The sequence below is a fragment of the Sphaerodactylus townsendi genome, linkage group LG13 (genome assembly GCF_021028975.2).
Source record: "Sphaerodactylus townsendi isolate TG3544 linkage group LG13, MPM_Stown_v2.3, whole genome shotgun sequence".
In the NCBI taxonomy this organism is placed as follows: domain Eukaryota; kingdom Metazoa; phylum Chordata; class Lepidosauria; order Squamata; family Sphaerodactylidae; genus Sphaerodactylus; species Sphaerodactylus townsendi.
Genome location: NC_059437.1, coordinates 11,324,216 through 11,338,719, shown reverse-complemented (window position 1 = coordinate 11,338,719; position 14,504 = coordinate 11,324,216). Strand labels below are relative to the sequence as shown.

The 14,504-nt window shown below is 47.2% G+C and overlaps 1 protein-coding gene across 1 annotated transcript in view; it reads right to left on the bottom strand.

The window, feature by feature from the left end:
* LOC125442954 (connector enhancer of kinase suppressor of ras 2-like) overlaps positions 1 to 14,504 on the bottom strand; it is a 358,128-nt gene that overhangs the window by 249,519 nt on the left and 94,105 nt on the right. The window contains exon 7 of the mRNA XM_048514758.1: positions 4,147 to 4,206. Coding sequence (XP_048370715.1) covers positions 4,147 to 4,206 — 60 coding nt within the window. The remainder of the gene's footprint in view (positions 1 to 4,146; positions 4,207 to 14,504) is intronic.

The following is a 14,504-nucleotide window of genomic DNA, read 5'->3' as shown; positions in this document are numbered from 1 at the left end:
GAGTACTTTGGTCACTTGTGGATTATTGTATTCAGGAGCATTTAAAAGGTTTACAACGCATAGATCAGTGTTTCCCAACCTTTTCAACGTCGCGGTACCCTTGACCTCGCTCTTCATATCTCAGGGCACCCTTGAGGTTCATTTGATATATTTTTTGCATTTTTTAGGGTTTTTTTCCCTTTTTGGCCTGTAGGTGGGGGGAGTGGCAAGCAGGGGGAGGGGAGGGGAGGGGAGGGAAAGCAGCGTTGACAGCTAAATTGTTTGCCTAAATTCGGCATGGATTGGGGCCCAATTCACGCCGAATTTAGGCAAATAAAACAATGCTGTTTTTCAATGTTATTTAAAGGGAGCTCATGAGGCTTCCAACCCCCAACCCCCACTTCAAAATCCATTTGATTCGGGGGGGGGGGCAGGTGGCAGCATTGTCATGGTACCCCTGGGACATGCTCATGGTACCCCAGGGTACCACGGAACCCTGGTTGGGAATCACTGGCATAGATGGTTGATAGATAATCATGAAATTGAGCAAGTGAAGGCGTTTCGATATGTAGGCACTGCAAAGCAAAACTATGGACAGACAATTCTGAGAGGCACACATTGGGCGAGAGCTTAAATCCCCAATGCCCACCACGCCCTGCTGAGCACAAGGCGCAACCCCCCTGTTCCCACCACATCAAAGAGGAAAGTACAAAGGACAGGAAACACTTCACACCTAAGAGGTTGAGAGCCAAACCAGGACCCGAGGACAACTGGACAGATTTTGGGGGGGGGGGATAGCTGACACTGGAGGGCGTGAAAGCAAGCATCAATGGCTCAGCTCCCCTTCCCCAAATGACAGAAGAATACCATTCTGACAACTGAATTGACTCAAAGAAGCTCCCCCCCCCCCGCCCTCGGGTCCATACACTGACTTCAAGATAAGTGACTCGTCTTAATGTGATGGTGACTTCGAGATGACCTGGTGCAAAAAAAAAAGTTGTTTGGTCGTGGTGGGGGAGGGCAACTGCCCATACGGGGTGGGGGGGCAGAAAACTCAGATTTTGCACCGGGCTACATTTTCCCTAGATACGCCTCTGGTGGGTTGTGACATCAGCCCAGCTGTCCATTCATCAGCCTGAAAGAGTGGCGAGGGTGGCCAGCTCACCTCTTCTGTCCTGCAAAGACAGCCAAACTCCAGGGTCCTGGCTAGCAATCCTTTTTTAAGACTAACTCCCCCAGCAGAGTTCCTAAGTCTGGTTGAGGGAATTCCTAGAGTGCCGGGAGAGGCCCGAGTTTGGAAAGGGATGTGATCACAGCAGGGATGTTATGTTAGAGTCCACCCTCCGTGGGAACTAGTTTCTATAGTGTAGAGATTACTTGTAATTCTGGGAGAACTCTACACCCCACCTGGAGGTTGGCATCCTGATCCTCCAGTTTCACCCTCTCTGAAACCCCTTCTGCACGGGCAGTGGTGGGATCCAAAAATTTTAGTAACAGGTTCCCATGGTGGTGGGATTCAAACTGTGGCGTAGCACCCATGGGGCTGGGCGGGGCATGATGGGGGCGGGACTGGGCATTCTGGGGGCGGGGCTGTGGCAAGGACGCAGCCGCTGCGCCGGTCCTTGGGTGGGAAACGAATGCACGCAAGCGCAGGCTGCCACGCACGCCGGTGCACCTCCTGCTAGACTGCTTCAAGTTCTGCGCGCTACTGCTGAGAGGAGGGGCGTAACGAAGGCAAAAAACACGTGGCAAAATCACCAATTAGTAACCCCCTCTCGGCACACACAAATAATTAGTAACCGACTCTCGGGAACCTTTGAGAACCTGCTGGATCCCACCTCTGCGCACGGGCAAAGTACAGCGGGTTGCAGTCGGGGTTAAGCAACACCCATGGCCCTCAGGGCATTCGCATGCCTCCATGCAGGCAGCGAACGGAGCCCACGGCAGCAATGCGGGTTGCCGTCGCGCCTTTGCACGGAGACGCTTTTTTCCCACTCCCCTCCCTCCACTACAGAGGCACAAAAACAGGCAGGCATGGACCTTTACAGCCATGCTGCCATCCCTGTGCCCTTCTGTAGCTACACAGCAGAGATGCCTGGACTGAAAAAAATGGAACCATGGCCGAGTAACACGCTTCCCAGGGCAGCCGTTCGCTCGGCCGTGGCTGCAATCCACGTTAAAACTAAAGAATTGCTGATAGTGCGATTTTTGTAAAACCTGTGTTGGGGGGGGGGGATGTGGAACTGACTCACATTAGCAGCGGGATCCGTGCAAAGTTCCCACCCAACATGGGTTTTATACCGTGTTTGGCCCGCATTTATTGGCTCATGCAGAAGGGTCCTGTGTTTTCTCTTCTACTTGGTCATTATAGCACATGTCATCATAGAAGAAGAGTTTGGATTTATACCCCTCCTCCCTTTCTCTCCTGTAAGAAATCTCAAAGAGGCTTACAAACTCTCCTCTCCCTTCAACAGACACCTTGCGAGGCAGGTGGGATTGAGATATATCCGAGAGAGCTGTGACCAGCCCAACGTCACCCAGCAGGCTTCATGTGTCGGAGAAGGGAAACAAATCCAGTCCACCAGATAAGAGTCTGTCACTCATGTACAGGAGTGGGGAATCAAACCCTGTTCTTCAGATTAGACTCCACCTGCTCTTAATCACTACACCATGCTGCTCTAGAGAAAGATTCATCAATGGCTTTCCAGAAATCTTTATCTTCTCCCAGGGATGCCAAGGAGGAGGAGGAGGAGGAGGAGGAGGAGGAAGAGGAAGAGGAAGAGGAGGAGGAAGAGGAAGAGGAAAAAGAAGAAGAAGAAGAGGAAGAAGAAGAGGAAGAAGAAGAAGAAGAAGAAGAAGAAGAAGAAGAAGAAGAAGAAGAAGAAGAAGAAGAAGAAGAAGAAGAAGAAGAAGAAGAAGAAGGTGGTGATGGTGATGGTGATGGTGATGATTTTGGATTTATCCCTCACATTTCTCAACTGTAAAGAAACTCAAAGCAGTTTACAAACTCCTTCCTTCCTCTCCCCACAACAGACACCTTGTGAGGTAGGTGGGGCTGAGAGAGTTCTGAGAGAACTGTGACTAGCCCAAGGTCACCCAGCAGGAATATAGGAGTGCGGAAACAAATCTGGTTCACAAGGTAAGACTCTGCCACTCGTGTGGAGGTGAGAGGAATCAAACATTGAAGAGTCAATAAATAGCACAATGGATGGTGACTAACCAACAACCAGGGTCCCCAAACCAAGTGTGAGAGAGTGCAGGTGGTTGAGCACTTGTTGTGTAGCCAACTCGCCATCATCTCTTTGCCACCACAGTGAGGTGTTACAGGCTGTCAGCACATGACAGGAAACAGTGACTGACAGCTCCCCCTCCCCTTAAAAAAATCTTCCTTTAAATGTGCAAGTCCAAGAAGATACACCAAATGAACTATATTTTCATCCAGTTTTTTTTCCTGCTTCTAATTTTAAAATAAAGCATGGTCTCTATAATGAAATGTTGTAAAGCACAGCCTTTGATTTGATTCACTGAATTAGGATTATATTAAATTAGAATAAATAATCTGAGCATGTAGAATTCCACAAGACTCAAGTGGTAGCATCTTAGAGACTGACAAAATTGAGCTCAGTTCTTCAGATGAAAGTATGTGTGTATGTGTGTGTGTGTGTGTGTGTGTTTATGTGTGTTCTTTTCACAACAGAGTTAATTTAAGCACTTAGTTTTAAATGGGAGAAGGTATCTTGTAATGTATGGTGAGCTTCAGGGATTTCCTGTTTTTTGCTTTGGGCCCAGACCGCGTCTCTGAAAGTACCATGAGATGTTACCATAGTGCTAGTGATAGAAAACAGCCCATTTTAAAAAGACAAATTACTTCCAGGCTTACTGTTTTGTATTTACCATTCCCTTCTATTACACTGAATACAGCATTACACCTGATACCCGTCCTACTCCTCCAGAAATTTAAGGGGCTGGGGGTAACAATGTTGGCAGCAGTAGATCTATATTAGTTTTAAAATTGCTGTACACTACTTTGGGAGTCAATTTTTTTCTTGTTTGAAAAGCAGAAAGAAATATAATTGCCATAATGTTTCTCATGGGACTGGTCCACGGTTGTATAGTTCAGTTCATGGAAATTTAAAAACAAAACCATCCAAATGAACAAAAACATACATTTTCTGTTGTTCCAGTGATCACGTGTAGCCCATCATACGTTGACTTGATATACATCCCCTTAAAAAGAATGAGAGAAACCACAATTAACATCCAGAGTTAATTAGCTAGTCCATAATGAGCTTGATTAACTAGGCAATGAGAATTGTTTATGCAATGATGAGAAATGGCATATTCCGGATTAAAACGGGCAGGGTTACACAAAATTCTTGTGCAGGGTCAGAGTTTTGGCACCTTCCCCCCCCCCCCCCCGCAAATTCTCTCTTTCATCCAGTTCGCTCACAGAGTTTTCCCACATCCTGACTGCCCTGTGAGGTAAATACCGTAAGAGAATGTAACCAAGCCACAGTCACCCAATAAGTTTCACCCCAGGCAGGAATTTGAACCCAGGCCTCTCAGTCAAAATTCGACACATTAGTCATTACATCACAGTAGTTGTAGCAACAAGGTGGGACAATCACACATTTGCCAAAATGGCAGCATTTTGAAGGTATGAGGGAATGGGGGGACTGTGCCTTCAAGGTCAGCCCTCTGGAGCAGCAGTGGCGTAGGAGGTTAAGAGCTCGTGTATCTAATCTGGAGGAACCGGGTTTGACTCCTAGCTCTGCTGCCTGAGCTGTGGAGGCTTATCTGGTGAATTCACATTAGTCTGTGCACTCCAACACACGCCAGCTGGGTGACCTTGGGCTAGTCACAGCTTCTTGGAGCTCTCTCAGCCCCACCTACCTCACAGGGTGTTTGTTGTGAGGGGGGAAGGGCAAGGAGATTGTCAGCCCCTTTGAGTCTCCTGCAGGAGAGAAAGGGGGGATATAAATCCAAACTCTTCTTCTTCTTCTTCTTCTGTCACACCTGTCCAGCAACTGGAATTAAAATTCGGTGTAGCCTGGTTTGCTGATGACAACCATCTATTCGGGAAGACTAAGTAGACCAGGGCTCTGCAACCTGCGGCTGTCCAGATGTTCATGGACTACAAATCCCATCAGCACCTGCCAGCATGGCCAATTGGACATGCCGGCAGGGGCTGATGGGATTTGTAGTCCATGAACATTTGGAGAGCCGCAGGTTGCAGACCCCTGAAGTAGACTAAGGACCTCATACAATAGCCACAATCTAAGCACCAGGGGAAAAATGCTTCTTTTCTAAAACCAAGAAAGGCAGTTGGAATGAAATTTTGTTCCCCCGACTTTCAGTTCTCTGAATCTCAAAGAGAAAGCTGAAGAGTTTGCTTTTGTTCTTTCTGGCCATTATCATTGCATGTGAAAAGCAAGAGATATCAGAGGGAAAAGGGGGGGGGAGGGAACCCGTACTTCAAAAACGAACAACACAATTGTGAAATCTGGTTAAACAACAAACAGCAGTTATATCACCAGAACCTAATTCTGTCACCTCCTCTACAACACAATACACCGCATCTCATTATTTAAAGCATTGAGAATGTATATGCCGTCTTTATTCCATTTGTCTTTTTTTTTAAAAAAAGAAAAACACCTGGATGCATTGCTCTGTGTCTAGGAGAAAATAGCCGCAGCTGCATTTTTTTATTCAGAAGTGATGTCCCACTACAACCCTTTGAAAACTGATGCTAAAAATAAAACAGGCAGGGCTGTTGTGCCGTTTCGGAGAGGAGGAATTCAGTTAATCATTACACAGAATTACGGAACTCAAGCTGACAGTTGAAATCTCTCAAATGCAAATCTTGAACACGTGTGCGTCTATGGCAGTGGTGGCGAACCTATGGCACGGGTGCCAGAAGTGACACTCAGAGCCCTCTCTGTGGGCACGCGCAGAGTCCCCCCCCCCCCATCTAGGCTGGCCTGGGCCACTGGGCTCGATTATTAGCATTAAACCTAAGACCTCATTTTGGGGAAGCAGTGTAGGTAACCCTGTTAAGCACTGTTAAACCCCACTGATTTTCATGCGAAGAACGAAAGCATGATCCTTTACCTGGGAATAAGCTCGGTTGCTGGCAATGGGGCTTGCTTCTTAAACCCTCCTAGGGTTATGATTCACCCATTGGAAGAGTTGCACGGTTGCTTCAAAGCAAAGCCACCGACTGCCACCAAGCTTACTCCCCAGTAACCCATGCCTTGGAGCCAACCGGTTTTTTCTAAACTAAAACCTCAGTATTCAGGTTAAATTGCGGTGTTGGCACTTTGCGATAAATAAGTGGGTTTTGGGTTGCAATTTGGGCACTTGGTCTTGAAAAGGTTCGCTATCACTGGTCTATGGTATATCCAGACTTGCTGAGCACTACAGGAATGAGTGCTGTCCTGATGTCAGCTGACCTAAATGCACCACACCAAGACCAGCGAAGCTCTATTAAGGTTCAGAATATGTCCACGGTCTTCCACAATTCTTACAGGTGAGGTAAGAGAGGACTACATTGCATAAAGTACAATCTCAATAGTTCTTTTCCATCTCAAATGGTAATTTTTGCCCTCACTCTCTTCCTGCCTTCATTCTATACCCATGGTGGCGAACCTTTGGCACTCCAGATGTAATAGACTACAATTCCCACCAGCCCCTTCCAGCATGGCCAATTGGCCATGCTGGCAGGGGCTGATGGGAATTGTAGTCCATAACATCTGGAGTACCAAAGGTTCGCCACCACTGTTCTATACCTATAAGGCGATTTGGCAGATGTGATGGTAGCCTCCTATAAGGACCTTCCTGCTTGCCCCATGTCTAGCGTGCTGCAAGAGAAGTGTTCCGGTACAACAAACCCAGGTCAATATGGCTCTCCAAAGAACCCAAGACCACAGTTGCGATCTTGTGGATGGTTGGAGAGAAAGTTCTCGACCCTGTCACATTCCCAGTGAGATGATTACAAGGGCAAAGAACTCAAACCTCCCGGTTGGACTTTGAAGTAAGCAAGCTATTTTCTGTATTGTCAAAGGCTTTCATGGCCGGAATCCCTGGGGTCTTGTGGCGTTTCATGGCTGCATGGCCGTGTTCCAGTAGCATTTTCTGACGTTTCGCCTGCATTTGTGGCTGGCATCTTCAGGGGATCTGACGGTAGTAAAGCAAGTGGAGTATATATACCTGTGGAATGTCCAGGGTGAGAGAAAGAACCATTTGCATTGGTTAACAAGTGTAAAGGGTGCTATCAGCAAGTGTGATTTGCATGTGTTGAGTGGAATCCACCCATTTTAGCATATGTAAGTAACAATGAAGTTGCATCATCAAGTAGTGAGGGCATCTGCATAGTAGTTGCCTGGCATTTTAATCCATTTGATTGCTTCCTGCCTGGAGACATCCTTCCTGTGTCTGGATGGTGTTCACTAACCATTGTCTTGATTCTAGTATTTTTAAATACTGGTAGCCAAATTTTGTTCATTTGCATGGTTTCTTCCTTTCTGTTGAAATTGTCCATGTGCTTGTGGATTTCAATGGCTTCTCTGTGTAGTCTGATGTAGTGGTTTTCAAAGTGGTCCAGAACTTCTGTGTTTTCAAATAACATTCTCTGTCCAGCTACTGCTGATTTTTTCGGCTGAATTAGTCTGCAATGCCTTTCATGTTCTTGGATTCGTGTCTGGGTGCTGCGTTCCGTGGTCCCTATGTAGACTTGTCCACAGCTGCATGGTACATGGTAGACTCCTGCAGAGCTTAGAGGATAACGTTTGTTGAATTTCCTTGATGGGACTGAAGATTGTTTGGAGGTTATGTTTCTTCATCAGTTTCCCTATTCGATCAATAATTCCCTTGATGTATGGTAAGAACACCTTCCCTCTGGGGGGCTGTTTATTTTCATTCCTGTGGTTTGTTCTTGGTCTTGCAGCTCTTCTGATGTCTGTAGTAGAGTAACCATTAGCCTGTAGAGTCCAATTTAGGTGATTCAGTTCATCTCTTGAAGGAGGTGGGGTTCACAGATTCTTTTTGCACGATCTATTGCGCTCCTTTTTTGTTCTGGGTGACGATGGGAGTTTTTATGTAGATATCTATCAGTGTGTGTAGGTTTTATATATACTGTGTGGCCCAATTGTTGGTTTGGTTCAGATGCAGGTGAAACGTCAGGAGAAAATGCTACTGGAACACGGCCATACAGCCCAGAAGCTCCAAAACACCCAAGCTACAGCGGAACCTCAGTTTTCGTTGGTAATCCATCCAAAAAGAATCGATGAAAACCGAAACCGATGAAAATCGAGGCAAACTTTTCCATAGGAATCAATGTAAATCCAATTAATCCATTCTAGGCACTCCAATAAACATACCAAAAACACATTTTTGGGTGAATAAACATAGTGTTTAATGCTGAAAACAGTAACAAACAATAACACTGGGACCAGCTTCAGAGCCAGTGGACCAATGTCGCACCAGAAAGCTGTCCAAAGAGGTCTGTTTCTGACGCCTCTTTAAGATTTGTCTGAAATGGGGCAAGACACTGTCATCAAACAAGTTGCAGACACAGCCTACAACAGGTTTGACCAGGTGATTTTTCTCCACAAACCCCTGCACCTTACTGCAAATCGATGAAAACTGAGGCAAATCGATGAAAACCGAGACAAATTTTTCACTGAAAAAAATAGATGAAAACCGAAACCGATGAAAACCGAAGGCAATGAAAACGGAGGTTCCACTGTATTTTCTTATTGGGGAAGGGCAGTAATCTTTGCTGAGCCCTACACCTGTGGACAGGAAGCTGGACTCAATGGACCACTGGTCTGATCCAGCAGGGCTCTGCTAATGCTATTACATTCTAACCCACACTGAACATGAATGAAATTCTTCATCCTGTTCCCATCAATTGCACAGCGTCTTGTTCGAGAGAACTTTCTGGAAGGCGGCCCTTCATTACAGCAGGGTAAACATTTGGGGCAAAATGCCCTGTTCCTCAGCACGTGGCTAGTTTGGGCTTCTCGCCCCTAACCGCGAATGCCGTGCATATTCCCCTCTCATTTAAATTTCGGTCGTGCTCACGGTTAGCAAGACCCTCAAAGGACCAGTTTATCCTTCATCGTAAGATGCTACTGACACTAAAGGAAAACATATTGTTTCTGCAAGACAGCCTGTGTCATGATGACATCGCTTTGGGGACCGCTCCGCATTCGGTTTAATCAGACAGGCAGGCTGAGCTGTACAAATTGCTCGAACAGGATTCCGCTTTGCTCCCAGCAGTTATAATGAAGGAAGAGGGAAAGTGCTGCAGGCTATCACTGGTTATTGCACCCGGGGAATGGGAATGGTTATTATTGCAAGCTAAATGTCCCCACCTTTATGACAAGCATGATGGGTGAGCAAGGATGGTTTGTGTATTCCAAGCCGTGGGTACAAGCGTGCCCTGCAACACTACACAGATCTCACTGTCCCCCATTGCCAGTGAGGGGAAGCCAGTGGCGTAGCGCCAAGGAGACAGGAGGTGCGCAATGCACAGGGTGTGCGCCCTTGTGGGGGTGTGGCAAGGGTGTGGCAGGGGCATTCCAGGGTGGGGTGGACAGGGGCGTGGCAGGGGTCAGGGCGCACGCATGCCCCGGGCACAGTTCCCCCTCACTCCGCCCCTGAGGGGAGCCACTCAGCGCCCAACCAGTTTAACAGTGCAGTTCTAAGGAGAGTTACTCCAGCCTAAGCCCTCTGAAATGAACGGGATTAGAGTATAGTAATTCTTGTTAGGATTCCACTGAAAAGGTAGGTTTTATCCTTCCTAGAAAAACAGTCCCACTAGGTTTCCTTTGCTAGTGAATGAACAGTAAGCTCTTTGTAGCGGATGAGCTCAGACCCATAATGATCTAGACTAGCGTGAATCTGTTCGATTTGCGATGCTCCCACACACAATGCCTTAAACATCATTTCCCGAGAAGTTCCACGTCAACCCGCAATGGAAAACCAGATCGCACACTAGCTCATGATGTGCTTCATTAGAGTAAGCCTATTTTTCAAGCAGTTAGAGTCTCTTTTGTTGTCCAGTTAAACGAATGCCCCGGCAGTTATGGAGGAGGGAATTGGGAACATCTGCAGCAGGGGTCTGCAGGTCTGCAATTGGCCATGCTGGCAAGGGCTGATGGGATTTGTGGTCCATGAACATCTGGAGAGCCGCAGGTTGCAGACCCCTGGTCCACAGCAACTTAGCAAGACCTGTAGCTGGGCATCTGCCATCCCCCTTTTCGCAAATATTTGAAATTTGGCCTTGCCAGAGGCATAACGTGAAGGACAAGTGCCAAAGAGCTGTTACTCCTTGGCTTTTAGCTGGAGGCCCAGAACCAGCACTAATCCAATGCTGGCAGGAGGAGGAGGAGTTTGGATTTATATCCCCCCTTTCTCTCCTGCAGGAGACTCAAAGGGGCTGACAATCTCCTTGCCCTTCCCCCCTCACAACAAACACCCTGTGAGGTGGGTGGTAGGGCGAAGGCTCCGAAGCTGTGACCTTAGGGTCCCCCAGCTGGCGTGTGGGGGAGTGCACAGGCTAATCTGAATTCCCCAGAGAAGCCTCCACAGCTCAGGCGGCAGAGCTGGGGATCAAACCCGGCTCCTCCAGATTAGATACACGAGCTCTTAACCTCCTACGCCACTGCTGCTCCTTGTAACTCATCACTTGCTTCAAGAACGTAAGGTCTGTCTTTATTTAAATTGTATTTTGTGTGCATGTGTGCTTGCACAAACACACGCACGCACACACACACACACACACACATTTTACTAAGTAAGCCTCTTTGAAACCCCCAGTGTGAGATAAAAGCAGGGTAAAAAATATTAACATAAACAACTCCAAGAAGCTGCGAGCCAGCCCACCAAGCTTTAATGCTGGGGGGCAGGAAGGGAGGGTTGAAGAACAGTACAGCCCCTGGGATGGCCTAATCAACGTCTGGAAAGCTGCTGAGTCCAATCACTCATGCAAAGGATTTTAATATCGCTGCTGCTCAAAGTGAGCCGGTCCCTTGATCATAAGGTCAGTGAAACATGTCCGTCCGCTAACAAAGCAAGGGTTTTGAATCATTCCACAGGCATACGGAATAAATATTACTTTGTAAATGTCCAGTGACTACACCCGACCCAGGTTGGCAGGGGCCCCTTGCCCTGACTGAACCAAGCCATATGCAACCGTCAGCTGTAGCATCCAGAACAAGGCATGTGCAGGATGACAGGGCAGGGTTCAGAAATAGAGTTTAGCAGCCCGTTGGAGCCGGCCACATCATCAAGCCACACGGGAGCGAACTGGAAGACAGTTGCAGCCAAGACAGGGCTTCCGGACACTGCTAGAGAGCCAGTGTGGTGTAGTGGTTCAGAGCAGGTGGATTCTATTCTGAAGAACTGGGTTTGGTTCCCCACTCCCCACCTGAGTGGCAGAGGCTTATCTGGTGAGCCAGATGTGTTGCACTCCTGCATTCCTGCTGGGTGATCTTGGGCTAGTCACAGTTCATTCAGAACTCTCTCAGCCCCACCTATTCCCGAAGGTGCCAGTTGTGGGGAGAGGAAGAGAAAGGAACTTGTAAGCCACCTTGAGTCTCTTTAGAGGAGAGAAAGGTGGGGGTACAGTGACAAAGGGAGGGGAAACTGCTCCAGGGACCTGAATTGCCTGTGTGCCCCCTTCCGCCCCCGCCATGCCCCGAAACGCCCCCAAAACACACCATCCCCCAACATGCCCCTGGCCCCACCCCAACACGTGACTGCAATGGGGGCACCCGGGGTGTGCCGCCCCAGATGTCCCCATTGCAGCTCCGCTTCTGGTGGTGTATGAATCCAAACTCTTCTTCTTCGAGCTGCGTGAAGGGGAGAGGAGAGGAGCAAGCCAAAGGAAGGGCTTCGAAGGGTAGCCTATTTAAGGAAGGTTTGCAGCAGGCCAAGACGAAGAAGAAGAAGAAGAAGAAGAAGAAGAAGAAGAAGAAGAAGAAGAAGAAGAAGAAGAAGAAGAAGAGGAGAAGAAGAAGAAGAAGAAGAAGAAGAAGAAGAAGAAGAAGAAGAAGAGGAGAAGAAGAAGAAGAGGAGGAGGAGGAGGAGGAGAAGAAGAAGAAGAAGAAGAAGAAGAAGAAGAAGAAGAAGAAGAAGAAGAAGAAGAAGAAGAAGAAGAAGAAGAAGAAGAAGAAGAAGGAGAAGAAGAAGAAGGAGAAGAAGAAGAAGAAGAAGAAGAAGAAGAAGAAGAAGAAGAAGAAGAAGAAGAAGAAGAAGAAGAAGAAGAAGAAGGAGAAGGAGAAGAAGAAGGAGAAGAAGAAGAAGAAGGAGAAGAAGAAGAAGGAGAAGAAGAAGAAGAGGAGGAGGAGGAGGAGGAGGAGGAGGAGGAGGAGGAGGAGGAGGAGAAGGAGAAGGGTTTGGATTTATATCCCCCCTTTCTCTCCTGCAGGAGACTCAAAGGGGCTTACAATCTCCTTGCCCTTCCCCCCTCACAACAAACACCCCGTGAGGTGGGTGGGGCTGAGAGAGCTCAGAAGAACTGTGACTAGCCCAAGGTCACCCAGCCGGCGTGTGTGGGAGTGCACAGGCTAATCTGAATTCCCCAGATAAGCCTCCACAGCTCAGGCGGCAGAGCTGGGAATCAAACCCGGTTCCTCCAGATTAGATACACGAGCTCTTAACCTCCTACGCCACTGCTGCTCCCTGGAGGTGATATCCCAGTTTAGGCAGTGCGGAAGAGCAAAAGGTCCATCACTGCCTGTGTCCTGCTTAACATTTTTGGAACTAGAAAGCACAGAAAAACCTAGCTAGGCTTAGAGAAGTTTGGTGCCTTTGCCTGCATCTTCTGGCAAGGCACAAGGGAAGCAGGAATTCCCAGGGCCCTGCCTGCCCCACCATCTTAGCTCTCATCATCCGCAAGAAGGCCTCCCTGGAGTATTTCTTACTGCTGCCTTCTGAAAACCTGTTTTTGAATATATATTTTACTTTGATATTTGATGTGACATTTCATATGTGTTTAACTGAGCAAATGCTACATTCATACACTCTTCCTGGCAATAGTCATCGACTACATATTTGCATACGCTTTTTACTCCATCATTCAGAATGTCATATCAAAGAGCAAAGCAAAAATACATATTCAAATACAGATTTTCAAATGGACTCATTTCTTCGCACCTCTTCGGCATGCTTGGGTCCATTTTGATGTGTCGCGCTGCTAAACAGACAGATCAGACTTGACAGAAAAATGAAACGGGAGTTTTTTTTGGCCAAGTCTCAGACTGATCCACAACAAAACCCAAGAGACCAACTCTCTGATAGCACAGCTATTTATTTTATTTTATTTTATTTTATTGAATTTATATCCAGCCCTACCCAAAGCTGATAAAAATTGAATTTCTCAGCCAGCGACAGCTTTCTTATACCCCAAAAAATTTCCTGCAAAAAGCTAGTACTTTGCATATTGGAAAGAGATAACTGAAAGAAAGGTTTAGCACATGCAGAATAATGCACTTCCAATCCACTTTCAGAATGGTTTGAAAGTGGATTTTGCTATTCTGAACAGCTGCAAAGTGCATTGGAAGTGAGTTGAAAGTGCATTATTCTGCATGTGCGGAAGGGGCCTAGGATCTGGGAATGCCAGATTTGAATCCCCACTCTGCTATAGGAACTTGCTGTCTCGGTCTCTGTTCTTGCTGACCCAGTCACACTCTCCCAGCCTTGACCCTGGGAAGTATCTGAATGGGAGACCTCCAAGAAATACCAGGGGCATGATCTGGTGGCTGGTAGTGGCAAACCACTTCTGAACCCCTCTTGCCTTGAAAACCTTATGGGGTCACCATAAGTTAGTGGGCACTTGATGGGAGAAAAAGAAAAGAAAAAGAACTAGTTGCAGAGGTCCCAGAGTAAAATCCACAATTCCTATAATAATAGATGGCATTATATGGATTGTGTTTGCCTACTGGATGACGTATACTGGGGCTGAATATGAAACTGGAAGGGCTTGCAATACAATTGGATCTTCTCTCAAACACTTGAGAATGTGCAGAAAACCCAAATAAATTCCTAAGAGGAGGGAGGGGGATTTGACCCAAACAAGGTGAAATGTCTCCTCCTTGCTGGAAGGATCTTAAAGTATAGTCAAGGATCTTGAATCAAACACAGAGGTTGTGGCTGTGTGGTACATCACATGCAAGTGGATACATGTGCTTTGCATGTCGATGCATGTCGATGGTCCTGGGTTCCGTCCCGGACATCTCCAGCTGAAAGGATCAGCTGATATAAGAGTCCTTGACTCAGGACCCTGGACAGCGGCTGCTACTAGTCAAAGCAGACAAGACTGCCCAGTGGTCTGTATCGGTAGAAAGCATCTTTTAGAGATAAGCAAATGATCCCCGCCATGTTTTTTCGTATTAGTTTACACATTTGTTGAGAGTCTTGGGTTTCCTCTTCTTGTGTGCATACAGTGCACAGTTTTTACATGCTGTATATGGCATCTATAATATTTCAGAACTGTACAGATGCAGGGCTGATCAATG